The sequence below is a fragment of the Apteryx mantelli genome, chromosome 2, assembly GCF_036417845.1.
Source record: "Apteryx mantelli isolate bAptMan1 chromosome 2, bAptMan1.hap1, whole genome shotgun sequence".
NCBI lineage: Eukaryota > Metazoa > Chordata > Aves > Apterygiformes > Apterygidae > Apteryx > Apteryx mantelli.
Genome location: NC_089979.1, coordinates 17,768,302 through 17,781,887, shown reverse-complemented (window position 1 = coordinate 17,781,887; position 13,586 = coordinate 17,768,302). Strand labels below are relative to the sequence as shown.

Genomic DNA, 13,586 nt, shown 5'->3' with positions numbered 1-13,586 from the left:
GACCTGTGCGGAGGCCATACCACAGCACTTGGCCTACCCAGTGCTCTCCCACTTGTACTTCCCTGAAGAAAAATCCCCTTTTCCTTTTTCTCTATGCCATCACACCTGCAGGTCCGATTTAGATAGATTTAGATAGATAACCGGTTATCTATCACAACCCTGAGGGATCTTCAGGCTTGCAGCCACTGTCCTCTGAGACAAAGTCTTGCCATTCCACCCGCATGGCATCACATTTGATTGCACTAAAAACCATACTAGGCACATAAGCATCACCACAGGATTTAACAAACTACCCAGATGGGTTTTTGCAGCTGACTTTTCCCCATCATTATTTATCACTCTGCTTTAGAAGTGGTAGAGTTTTAGATAGTGTAGATAGTGATTGTTTAGATTTTTCTAAATCAGTAATAAAAATTATTAGGATTTGGCCAAGAACAGATTATTGGAAGGCCATAATCTACCAGAGACTTTTGTAATTTCTTATTACATTTCATGATGATTCCGTTAACCAAATTAAATGCTTTTAAAATCCATTTAATATGGGCTGTGCTAATCAAAACAGCATTAAGGACTGAGACAATATTTCCAAAAGTAAATGGCATATCCTATTTTTTACTAATGATAATTTTGTTCTTTCTAAAACAATAACGAATTGTCAGAGCAATTAAGCTATCATCTTCTAATTATTTTCTGTTGCATCCTACATTAGTCCTTGCATAATTTTACCTGGTCTACAAATTTACTAGGTCGTCTGCCTGATGTTTTGCAAGTTTGGGCACATTAACTTTAACCAAATCCTCCACAATTATCATATTTTTCCAAGTTTTAAAACGAAGCTAACCATGTCATTGACACCGAGTTTCTTGCTTTCTCTGTCACAGGCCATCAAACTATAAATGGCACGGCCTTGATTAGGAAAGGACAAGAACTATTATACGGACATCTACAGAGAAAAGATCATGCTAACATCCATCGAAGCTTTATACAGAATAATTTATCAGGTGCACAATACTCTTATGCATTTGCTCCTCAAAGGCAATTTCTAAGGCAGTGTGATTAATTACACTAGGATTTCACAATTTAGGAAAGCATTCTCTGAGGTTTTCTGCATACCTATACAGACTGGTGGGTTGGGCTGCCAGAAGTACCGGTTTTCTACCTGAATGCAGGTTATTCTCTCATCTCCTTGCAGTTCATATCCAGGGTCACACTGGAAAAGAACAGTGTCTCCAGGTTCTCTTCCATCCCCGTTTCTAGTTCCATTCATGGGGACACCAGGATCACGGCAAGCGGTAGCTACAGAGCCTACCAAAGAGAAGGGGAAAATGAAATAAAGAAAAAAGTCAGGTTTTCAATCCAAATTTGTCACATTTGTTCAATTTGTCATTAGATTTTTCTAGTCAAGCAGCTCTGCAAGTCCAAAATTTTCCTATTCACTTCTACGCTTTTGAGAAATCATACTAAAATATATGAGCAATACTCTGCTTCTTCTATAGTATTAATTTTTGCCATCTATTTTAACTATTGAAGGTGCCTACTTTTTTCATTTATTATTTGTACAGATTCTGTGTAGCATTGCAATATGTAACAAAGAAAGTAGATTTCCTAGTACCCAGGACAATCTGCACTAATAACATAGAGGAATTTTTAATATGAATAATGGGAAAAACTGATAAAGAACCTCAGATTGTCCAAATAGCTATGCCTGCATACATTTCCAATTCTCCACAATGCTGGACTTCTTAAATGTATATACTGCATAAAATTTAGCAGCAGCTCTGGAAGCAAATTCCAATGGTGTGTGTGTGTGTATATATTTAAATATATGTATATACGTATGTATGTATGTATGTATATATACCTACACACAGCACATTTACTGTGCTAGGCTTTTGTAGCAATATAAAAAAAAAAACCCAAAACTATATGAAGATACATATGGACTTTGTCTGAGAGAAAATAGTCACACATAATGCATAACTTCAGATGATGACTATATCTGCACTCACAATCACAATGACTACAAAAGCAGTGTCATGTACAGATTTACAAATATTTCTCCCTAGTTAACGTTTGATGATCAGTATATTATTTAATACTCTGCAAAAAATGCAATCTTATATGAAAAGTAAGCACATGAAACTTTATTTAAGTAAATATCATTTCCTACTTATATTATAGAACTGCAGCTTATTGTGTGTTCTACAAACATATAACAAAAGTCAGGGTTGCCCGTGGAACTAGTCCCACTGAACTTGGCAATCTGCATACCATAAATGTAAAGTGGCAGGACTAGGGTTTAATTCAGATGCCCTTTTTCTGGGGAGCTAATACCAACAGAACTTGTCTGAAGTGTGGGTGCTTTTGTATATTTACTATATTTTTTTAAGAAGAAATAATGGTCTAAATAGGTTATTTCCCTAGAAATCAAGTATCTTGCTTTCCAAGACACAGTTAATCAAAAATAAAATAATTAGCTCTATAAATTTAAGGGGGTTCTTACTGTTTTTCCACATAAGAAGTGTTCTGAGTAAAGAAAAAAAAAAGATCCATTCTGACTGTAAGTTAGGGAAATTTCTCCTCCATGTCCCTCAGAAATGAAGAAGTACCTCTTTGAAATGTTAACAGAGAGAAGCAAGCTCTGTGGAGGGCAGCCGGCGGGTTTGCTTGGCCCGAGGAAGAGGAGGCTGCCTTCCTCCCCTCAGTGCCAGGGCACCGAGCCGGCAGAGGCAGCCTCCTCGCAGGGGCACGCAGCAGAAGGACCCAGGGAATGTGCAGGAGTTGCAACAAGGGAAATTGCAGCTACGCGGGAGGAAAAGCTGCTTCATCGCCAGGGTGGTCAAACCCCGGAGTGGTTCTCCCGCAGAGCTTGTGGTATCTCTAACCCCGGAGACACTCAAAGCTCGAGAGCACAAGGCCCCAAGCAGCCGGATCTGTCTGACTCTGCTCTGATCACCGAGTTGGACTAGAGGCCTCCAGGGGTCCTTTTCAAACTGAATTATTCTATGATTCTTCTTTTAAATTCGTGAATTTCTACTAAGAACACACAGACCTTTTTTTTTTTTTTTAAAAAAGACTTGGATTTAGAGCTCATTCCTGCATTACAGCACTAGAGTGCTAAAGATGGCAGGGTCTCTGCTCCCACAGCGGAAACAGATACACTGCTATGAAGTCCGGATTTGGGGTTTTTAAATACTCAGCCTGTAGAAGTCTGATTCTCATTTGCCAGTGTGCTGAGCCATCTGCAAGGCTCTGTAAGAGTATCAAACCTAATTGCAGGATTTATGAAACAATCTGACAGACAAGGTAAGCTGCTATTTCAGAGTCATCCATTAACGTCATACAGAAATTCTCAATAGTCTGATAAAGAATAAATGACTGCATTCTCAATGGATAAAAGGTAAGAGAACCGAACGTAGCATTAAAAAAAAACACTAGTAGCCATGAAAAGATGTATTTATTTTTTACTTTCTCATAAATCAATAGTCAATTTGTCTTAATTGGTCTAAAATCCGTGGAACATTTTGCTCCTATGTTTTTTGTTAAAGTGCTGCTTTAAGGATGTACTTTAAGACAGAGAGAAATAAAACCTCTATAATATCTCTACTACCTGATCTGTGATTTCTTTATTCAGGTGGTTGTGCTGTGTAACATTATTTTCAATATGATCATCAGGATAACAATGGCAGTGATGATTTCTTACTGCAAGTATAACATAAAGCTATCAAGCTACTAACTTGGAAGGGTTAAGATAATTTGTCCCACAGTCTCCGGGAATGTGATCTCTAGCATGCTGATGATGGTAGCTTTCAGCAGTGTATCTATCTGCACAACTTTGGCTATTGGGTAAAATCCTGGGATAGGTATGCAGGGATACACTTATGAAAACTGGACAGGTCAAACACAGTTAAGTTTGCAATGCATCTATTGCTCTGAATATTTAATTTATATCTATAAAACTCTTCCCCCACCCCCTTTTTTATTTGAAAGCAAGCACTCCAATCGGTTTTGTATCTGTCACCTCCATTTCAAAAAATATATATACTTAGCTAAACATATACCCTATATATATACCTAGAAATAACTGATGATTATGCAGTTCCTAAAAAGACCATTTTCATCTTCAGTTTTTCCTTTCCCTTCATTTAAAAAAGGCTAAATAAGGAAACACTTTTCACCTTTCCAAACGCCTTTCCACACTTCTATGGTGAGCTTAAACTGTAAATAAATGACTCTCTTACAGTATTTCTGACAACCACAGATGTTTCTTTCTAATCATGTGTCTAAATGCATCTTACTTAATTAGGAGTGGGATTCATTTAACCTAATTTTCACCACGTGAAAACTAGGTGTCTTGTTAGTAGGCTCATTTTCTAGATTCTCTCTATGGTCAATAGAAAAAGGGAGAAGCACCTACTGTCTTAGATTTTTACCATTCTAATGTGAAAAAACAGCATAAAACATCCTCCCAATGTGTCAATCTTTTTTCCATTGAGAGAAGAATCCTATATGAATACCTTATGTTAGACATCTAACTTCTATCCTAAGAATAAATTTGTTATTCTGACTCACTTGGCAGCATATATTTGCCTTAAAAAGGAGAGGGAAATGACTTTTTTTTTTTTTTTGATAAATCAAATTGTCAGAATAAGAACTCTCAAATACAGAAATATCTTTTCCCTGGGGCAAGGTTAAAAAATAGCTCTATAGGAAGGAAACTGGCTAAGAAAAATCTCAGCACTGGATATAATTATAGAACCAGTGCACTTCTTGACAGTAAACATATATTAACCTTATATTCATATATGGATTTCTTAATCACAGCTTTCTGTAATTTCTGCTCTTCTCCTTAGGCTCTGCCTGACTCTAGCCCATCATTACTACTGTGTAAAACTGTGGTTTGTCTGTTTACTTGATTTGCGATGGGGGTCCCCATTGCCAGTGTTGTAGTGGGAGGCATTCTTTACTGCATTCTGTGCTCGCTATTTGCCTCTTTATTCTGCTTATTTTTGAATATTTATTTTCATGATATTTCTTCGGCCTATCTTTCTCTCCTTTTGAAGTGTCCTTAGCGCTTCATAGATGAAGTGTATATTCCAGCACAAGAACTTTGTTCTTTTTTTTTCTCCTATTAGATGTTCAGGGATCTCAATCACCGCTTTCGTCATTCCTCACGAAAATATGTGGAGTAAGCGAAAACTCTGGGAATGATAAAGTCCCTTATAACCTTGCTATCATACCTGCAATGCAGTCTTGAAAGCTTTCTGAAAAATCAATGGAGCTGGCTATCACAATCCCCCATAAATTCATGTATAGGCTTCAAAGCTCTTTACCATGATTAAATTAATAGCTAAATTAAGGGAAGAGTAGCTTGTTTTGTATTCTATTACAATCATTGTAAACTCACAGTTAAGAAGAGACTTCTGGTCATATTATCTTGTATAACTAGTGAAGTGTGATCAGTATATCTGATGTACTGAATTGCTATATTTCAGATGGGAAAAGACAAATTCTAACAAGTTTCTATTACCTAGCACATGCAGTATGATAGGAGCAAAACAATTATGTGTAGTATAAGCCTGTGTGTGTTCATCTGAGGGTTTTTTTCCTAATGAATATAGAGAAATACAAAAAAACTTTTATTCTTTCTCTAGACTGGAATAATTGCACTGCAAACAGTCAATAGCCTTCTACCACTCTAAAAGACAAAAAGACAGCTGTTGACCAAGAACTCCAGCTCCAGGATGGAGCTGAATGAGACTTGATGTTCAAACTATTCAGGAGATATATATTAAGGGACAGACTAGGCATATAGACCTTGCCTACATGCTCAGGGTAGGAAGACAGAGTATGTTTCTACATTAGCATTTCAGTTCAGATCGTTTTTTTTTAAATAAACTCCAGATTGTATGCATTTACTGTGCTTTGGTTTACACTGGGACATTGTTCTGGAGCACAGACTGTTTTTTTTTCAGATGAAATTAAACTGGAGGATAGTCTTCTGAACTTTAGTAGAACAACTCTGAAGTAACAATATATCTGGAATAAGTATAGTGTTGTCAGCAGGGTCCAGGACCAGCAGTTTCAAACTATAGATCAGGTCTTGTTGCCCTATGCTACTTGCTAATGCAGAAATAGCCAAAGGACCCACAAGGGAGTCTTAGTATCTCAGATATCCATACAACATATTTCCTCATACAGACTTTGAATAGGAGATCACCAGCTTTCCACAGAAGGTATGCCAATACACAGGCACAAGACACTTTCTCTGGAGAATTACTTATCTTACCCCATTTCTGCTATGCGATTTGAAGGACTTGGGGTAGAATCTTGTTCTGGAGATTCATAGGAGACAAGCCATGTAGGACACTTTCCCAGGAAACTTGTTTGAGTTTGTCCTAAGAGCATTCATATGAACAGCTACCAGATCTTAGCAGGTGGTCATTCAAGACTGAGAGGAGGGAATTTCTTTAACCATCACTCACTGTGCTGGATGTGACTGCACAAGTGCTCCTGTAGAGCTGCAGAACCCTTTAAAACATCACTCAGTCATATCTAGGAAGCATCTAAATACAGATGTGTCTAAAAATTTCCTTGATTTGAAGTACTGATACATTTTGATATATCCGTTTAATAATAAGGAACCAGCATACATTTTATGCAATAAATTAGATAATTAAACTATTGCAAATTGATCATTCCTGCCTCAGAAAAGAGCAAGATTCTGCCAGGGTCCAAAGGTTTCTGATAGTTCATGAGCCCAGGCAATTCAGTATGTGATTGCTATGTCCCAAGATGACAGCCCCATTTTCATGCAGGAAACGTACTCTGAAACATGGCATTAGAAGTGCGACAAAGCAGTAATAGACTCCACTAATGCTAGGATCAATATAATAAATGTCCCAGGATTTCTTGCTGTTAACAGTGATTTCTAAATTTAGTTTCTTAATGTATATTGAGTCTAGCATCAGTAAAGAGCCTGAACCCCAACCCTGAGATAAAATTGATTTTTTGTTTTGATTAATTTGTTCGTATCTTCTGGAGAGTGGAGAAAGGAGAATTTCACTTGTTTATTAGAGGATTAAAAAACCATAAAAGTTGTTTTAATTTTTCTTTTTCAGCACACAAGCTCAGGGTAGAAGTTCTAAGCCTGCCAAATTTCAAACCATTCAGAACTTGCAGCATGTCAAACAAATTTATTCCTAAACCAAAGATAGTCTTAATCTATTTAAACCAACATATTCTTCTAAACTCCTATCACTTCAGATCAAGACCTTTTATAATTGTTGGCCTTCCAAACTTTCATCAGCCTCAACCAATCCTGACAGACTGCAGCTTCAAAATACAAGCTGTCCCAAACTCCAGGTAATATCTTTACCCATATGGACACTGCAGTCTCCCTGCATCTTTAATACTGTCTGTTTGAGAATCAGGTCACCCTGATATTTGCTATCTCAAACCCAATCTTCCATACAACTTCTCCCTGAAAAAGGAAGCATAAAATGGCCACAGTGTTTTCACTCAGTCCTATATCAACTGAAATACTGTTGAGACAAATTCTTATCTATTTTTAACTTCTGCATTTGCTGTAGACCTAGCAGAGATTTAGAAACAAAGCCATTACAATTCTTAAGTAAATTCTAACCATAGACTCAGTTTGTTGATTTTGCATGACTTCACAGATTCTACCTAAGTTTGTGAAACTGTCAGTTATTGTTTGAAGATTAAAAGGGAAAATATTAAGAATAAAGCACTGAATCAAAATTATATTTGTGAAAAAAAAAACAACAAAATACAGTATAATATTTTGCACAATCAGGCTTCACAAGTTCTCTGATTGCCTAATTCTTAATTATATCATCTTAGGCACTTAAACCTGGGTTTTCCTCCTCTCAGGTTTGGTAATTGTAAAAAAAGTTAGATGGTATAAGATGAGGCACCTTTTTTTTTTTTTTTAACACAGGGAGTAGGCGAATATCACAGTAAATTGGGGCAACTTACTGTTCAATCTCCTCTTCTAATTTGAGGCAGAAAATAGAATGTATTTTGATGCAGCTTCTCATATAGAATTTACTGACTAGTTCAAGAGTCAATAACAAAGAAGTTAGGCCTGCCTTCAGTTTCTGTTTCAAACAGTACTCAAGTACTCAAAATAAAAGGACTAGGAAAGAAAATAGCCAATACATTTGTGTAAGTTCCTGTTGCAGATCAAGAAGACCAGACAACCAGTGCAATTCTTAAACCAGTTTCTGTAAGAAAAGAAGGTCTACGTGGAACATCTGGAGCTGGCACAAAGAGCTGGCTTGCTCTTCCTGCTGCTGGGTGGACTGGGAGAGATGGAGGAGCAACAGACGCTGTGGAGACAGCACTGGCTACTAGTAGCTTCCAGGTCGCACACTCCCAACCTTTTCTGAGCAGCAGCCACTGCCACATTGACTTCCCAAGGCTCTGGCATAGCCAGCAGGACATTCTCATCATGGCAACATTATCAAGTTAGAAACCACAGACTACTTGGTGAATCCTGAAATTAGGATATATGCATACTTCAATATTATTTCACTGCTATTGTTTCCACACCTATTATTTTATGCATTATATTGATTATTAATCAGAAGTATTTCATAGTAATTTTTAACTTTCGTAGTAATTTTTAACAGACTTGTGTTGAAAAGATTGTTTACATCGTAACTTGGTATATTCTCATGTCTTTTTTGTGGGGGGAAAGGTGGGGACAAGTTCTTTTGTGGAGGACTTTGTCTGAGGTTACTATGAGATACATTTTACTTCTTAGGTAAACAACAGGCGTGGGTTTAATGAGACACACTAATTTTTTTGTTGTTGTTGTTGTTGTTGCCAGTCTACTTCAGATGGTTTTGAACAAAATGCATTTTAACAACTGAAGTACTACACAGCTCTTATCACATCTTCTTGGACAAACTTAAGAGCTATCTTTCCCAAATTCATAAGCAGATCTCTTTCTCTGTAAATATGAACTCTTCAGTTCTGAGTATCTATTATTACTCAAGTTTCCAGAGCTCATAGCTCTGGCACTGTGTATGAAACTCAGCCTCAGATAAATTAATTGACATATGGTTTCAGATAATTTGATGGGAATCAGCATAAAATGGATAGTGTGACAATATGTAATCAATATGTAAGTGTGACAATATGGCAATGCTCTCCAGCTGGGGAGAAGTATTCTGAAAATCTTCATTCCATTTAGATTACTTTTTTTTTTTCCCAGAATGATAAGGTTCTTTAATCTCTTTCTACCAGACCTATCCCTGTTTCAGATGACATATTTCTTTATGTATATTTATGAAAACAGGGAGATAGAAATAACTTCTCAGAAAGAAGCAATCATGAGGCTCTTGGACCACACACAAGACTACTCACACATTGAAAATCCTATCAGTGATCACCCAGTTTTTAATACAATTTCTATTGAAAAGATCTTTAAGATTATCTGAATAAAAATATATCTTTTTTTTATTATTTGATTCTTTACAGAATACTGCACAACTTGTTCTGTTAAAGGACACAGATGTGTAAGAGGTACCAGCACTGCTGGTTTGCCTTGTCCTTGATTTTGCACTCTGGGTGAATTGGAATCCTCTGAAGAAAGGAGGATATTGCTCCTATCTTATAAGTTAAATTTTCTGTTTTGTGTTTTAGTATCACAAATTGTATATATGCATATAGCCTTAGAGATTCAAAATCCCTTTAGTAATTTGGGAGTTCTTAAAGGTATGGCCAAATGGGGATCTCATGACACCTGGTAAGGGTGAGGAGGTGTTTAATCTGTCTGATGCCTTCAGCTTTTGTTGATTTTTTGCTTCAGGTTTTTGTACTATAATTGAATAGTTTGACATTGATACAGAACCGGCCTCACTATTTGATAATATTCTGTCCATTTACTTGATTACTTGATTTACTCCTAATCTTTGTTAAGATATCTAAAATTTGTGACTTAGGAAAACATTATACTAATTTTCAGGAGGTATAAAGCACTGTGGTCGCTTGCAGAAAGTTACAGAATCTTTGTCAGAAAACGGCTTCTGTTCTCATTCGTTGCATGACACAGATTACACCTTCCCAAAACACAATTTTGTTAGCAACACATGCTGAGTTGTCTCAAGACAGGGACAGAAAGAAGACTGCAGCTCTGATTCTTAATTTCATTTTCTTTTTTGAGTTTTCAAAACTCCTCTATGAAAATGATTACATCTGAGACTGTGCATCTTAACATGTCCAGCTAGTAAGCTAAGAGTCCAGTCAATAAATAATTTTTTGACACTCATGTGTACGAGACCGAAAGATGGGCATTCCTTCAGTCGAGTGGTTTTGCCAGATCTGTCATTTATGAAATCAGGCAGCTTACTGGAATGCATTTTAAAAACAGATATTTCTATGGGCATAGAATAACAACAAATATCCTCCTTTAGTTGAACAAATTGACAAAATACCCAGCTTTAGTTAGGAATGGGGTAACTGGGAAAATAGGGGCAGACAATGAAGTGACAAACTTGAAGAAACCTCCATGTTAAGTAGCTCTTCCCATAACTGAAGTAAGAAGATGTATATGGAACTCCGAAGTCCACATAGACAGTTTGAAAGAATTACTGCTTGAGAAAGAGGATCTGGATTCCATTAGTGAAAGCTTTCTAAAAGGTAGTGAGGATCGTAACAGAACATGAAAAAATATCAAAGTGCAAATCTAGTTTCATATGCCTTCAAGGAATTTCACTTACGTAAGGCTATTTTGGCCATTCTCCCAAACTATTACTTCTCTCTAGCTACATTTCTGTGATATGTTTATTCCATTATAAGCTAGCAATAAAGATTCCAAACCACCTGTCTTTCCTATGATATGGATTGCATAACATAGAAAACCCACATCTGTCACACTCATTAACTAAAAATGTGAGATGTACAAGTGACAGGAAGACAAGACCTTGGAGGAACAGAAGATACTTCCCAAAATAGCTGTCCTTCTTGTAAATTTGAGCATTCTGCTGTAATCTGCACATGGAAAAAGGATAATAGTCCTTCTGTACCTCCAGGAAAGAGCCCATCATGTGTACATTCACCTGTGCATGCATATGTGTGTATACATATAAGGATGGTACATGAATCATATAAATAAGGGAAACTAGTTATACTGACAATGAGGAAGAACAGAAAATCCACTTCTAAGTATCATTAACACAATACCAGAATTTGTCAGAGGAAAACAGAGAGCAGAATCACTACTGCAGCTAATGTATTCACCATTGGAGGATGGTTTCCATACCCACATTTCTGGATATCAATTGCATACTTGCATACACTTCTATGTCTTGTACCAAATACTTAACGAAGTACCTCATCAGGGAACACAAAATAAACAGCTTGATACTACTGTCCTACATGCAAAATTCACCGTAAGAAGATATTTCAGTGAGGCAGGATGAGTTTTATATGTATTTAAAGATACAAAATGTAACCTTTAAATAGCTCCACCAAAATAATTCCTGTAAACCTCAGCTGATGAATTTGCCATTCACACTGCAGTTTGCAGAACTTGTAGTTCTCTGTAGGAGCGCCAAAGAGCACTGCTGAATAACCAGCATAGCATACGAATGCAAAGATTAAACTTCAGGGTGAAATCTCCACATGACAGGTGGTTGGGGAGAAGTTTCTTTGCAAGTAAAAGATGAAAAGCAGCAAGTCATGATCTCATGCAGCTTTGCTCACTTACTGGCACTAAAGGTAATGCAGGGAAGTGAAAGCTTCAGCAAGAGAAGACAAACAAGACAATCTTTTGGTCCTGAAGGAACCTAAAGAGCCAATCTGTATTATTAAGCATAAATTACTATTTGATGAGCAGGCTTCCTCATCCCCTCATCCTGATTTTTTATTGTGACTAAGATCATATAATTGCATATGTAGATACAGACCAAATTGCAATGCCCTTCTACTGATGTCGCAGCCATCTGTTAGTAGACAACTGGTATCCAGAATAATTTAACCTAGAATAGCTTATACGCTTTTATTTTTACTATGTAAAATGGAAAATTGAAAATAAAAATATGCTATTACCTTTGCTATTACCTGCTAAGTCTTTGACAGCATTTTAAAGTCGTAGAATTTTACAAACTTACTATTATAGAAACATTTTGACTGTGTTGTGCACTATTTGGATCCAATGTCAACTTTAAAGAATTTAATGAAAGAGAATAGATCAACCAAAGAGAAAGGATTAAGGAGGAATTGATTTTTAAACACAAAATAAAGGTAGTTCTATTTGTAACACCATGATTCTGCATAAAGGTATTTTTGCACTTCCAATTTTATTTTGTTTTATAGACAATTATAAAGCACTGGAGAGGTTTTTATTTGCAAGTGCAATGACTCACCAGAATTAAAAATTTTATCCTAAAAACCTGAAGTACAGTGCACGTTTTCATATTGTTTAAATAGAAAACATGCCAAGAGATTTTTCAGATTCAAGGAATAATTTCATATGTATAAAACTGAAATATAGATTTTAAACTGAGACACAGGACATTCTCGATATAGAACTAAATCAGCTTGAATTCTCTGAAATGCCATCCCACTAAGTCAGACAGTCTGTTTTAAACCACACACTTGTAAATTTAGGGCAAATGAATGGGTTTTGCATTGATGTAAGTGACAAAGGTTTGGCAAAACTGTGTTGCCTGGGGTTTAAATCAAGGAAGTTCAATCTTCATTATAATTAAAATAAATTGCTTTCTATGACGACATGACGAAGAGGACTATTTATTTATTTATCATTTCATAATTAATTATAATTAACTTGTTTTTTTCAATGCTTTCTGACTGCTTTGATCTCTCCATGCAGTAACTTCAGATAACTCTAGGTACAAGCCATTGTCAAGACATTTGACAAGGAAACATTAGTTCATAGTATTTACTGGCATAAAAGACATGTATCCTACCTATATACTACTGAACTAAGAAATAACGGCTACTGATGCAGTCAATGTCACTTACAAACATGTGATGGGATTGCAAGTTTTGTCATTGAAAGCATCATTTATGGTAATGCCCTTTACAAATACTCGCTACTTAAAAGATAAGGCAACAGATCATAGAATGAATGGCTACTTTCTTTTATGTCTCTCAACACAAAAAAAGCAAGGAAACAAAACCCACCGGACTAACTCTCTGAAGTTAACTCTCGGAAACAGCATTTGCAGATACATCTGACAGAGAAAACAGTGACCCTCAAATCTCACATCATTAAATGCAAAAGCCTCCTCTCAAGGCTGAATAAAATCAGCAAACGCAGATTATGAAAACATTAAGACGAGAAAAAAATGTCTTGTTATGGAACAGACACAAGGAAGAATAAGCCCTCTTTTCCTCTCTTCAGAAAAGTGAAGGAGTTATCTTAGGGAGGGATCTCTACACTAGCACAGCAGTCTGAGAAAGAAAACAGTTACATCCCCCAAATCCACTCTCAGATCACATGCAGGTTAAACAGGTCAGAACTATAGCTCTCTGCTACTGGAAACCTGAAATATAAGAGGATATTCAGTCTCAAAAAATCTTCCTAAATG

The 13,586-nt window shown here is 36.4% G+C and overlaps 1 protein-coding gene across 1 annotated transcript in view; it reads right to left on the bottom strand.

Moving 5' to 3' along the window:
* CSMD3 (CUB and Sushi multiple domains 3) overlaps positions 1-13,586 on the bottom strand; it is a 734,654-nt gene that overhangs the window by 225,585 nt on the left and 495,483 nt on the right. The window contains 1 exon segment of the mRNA XM_067292283.1: positions 1,114-1,305. Coding sequence (XP_067148384.1) covers positions 1,114-1,305 — 192 coding nt within the window.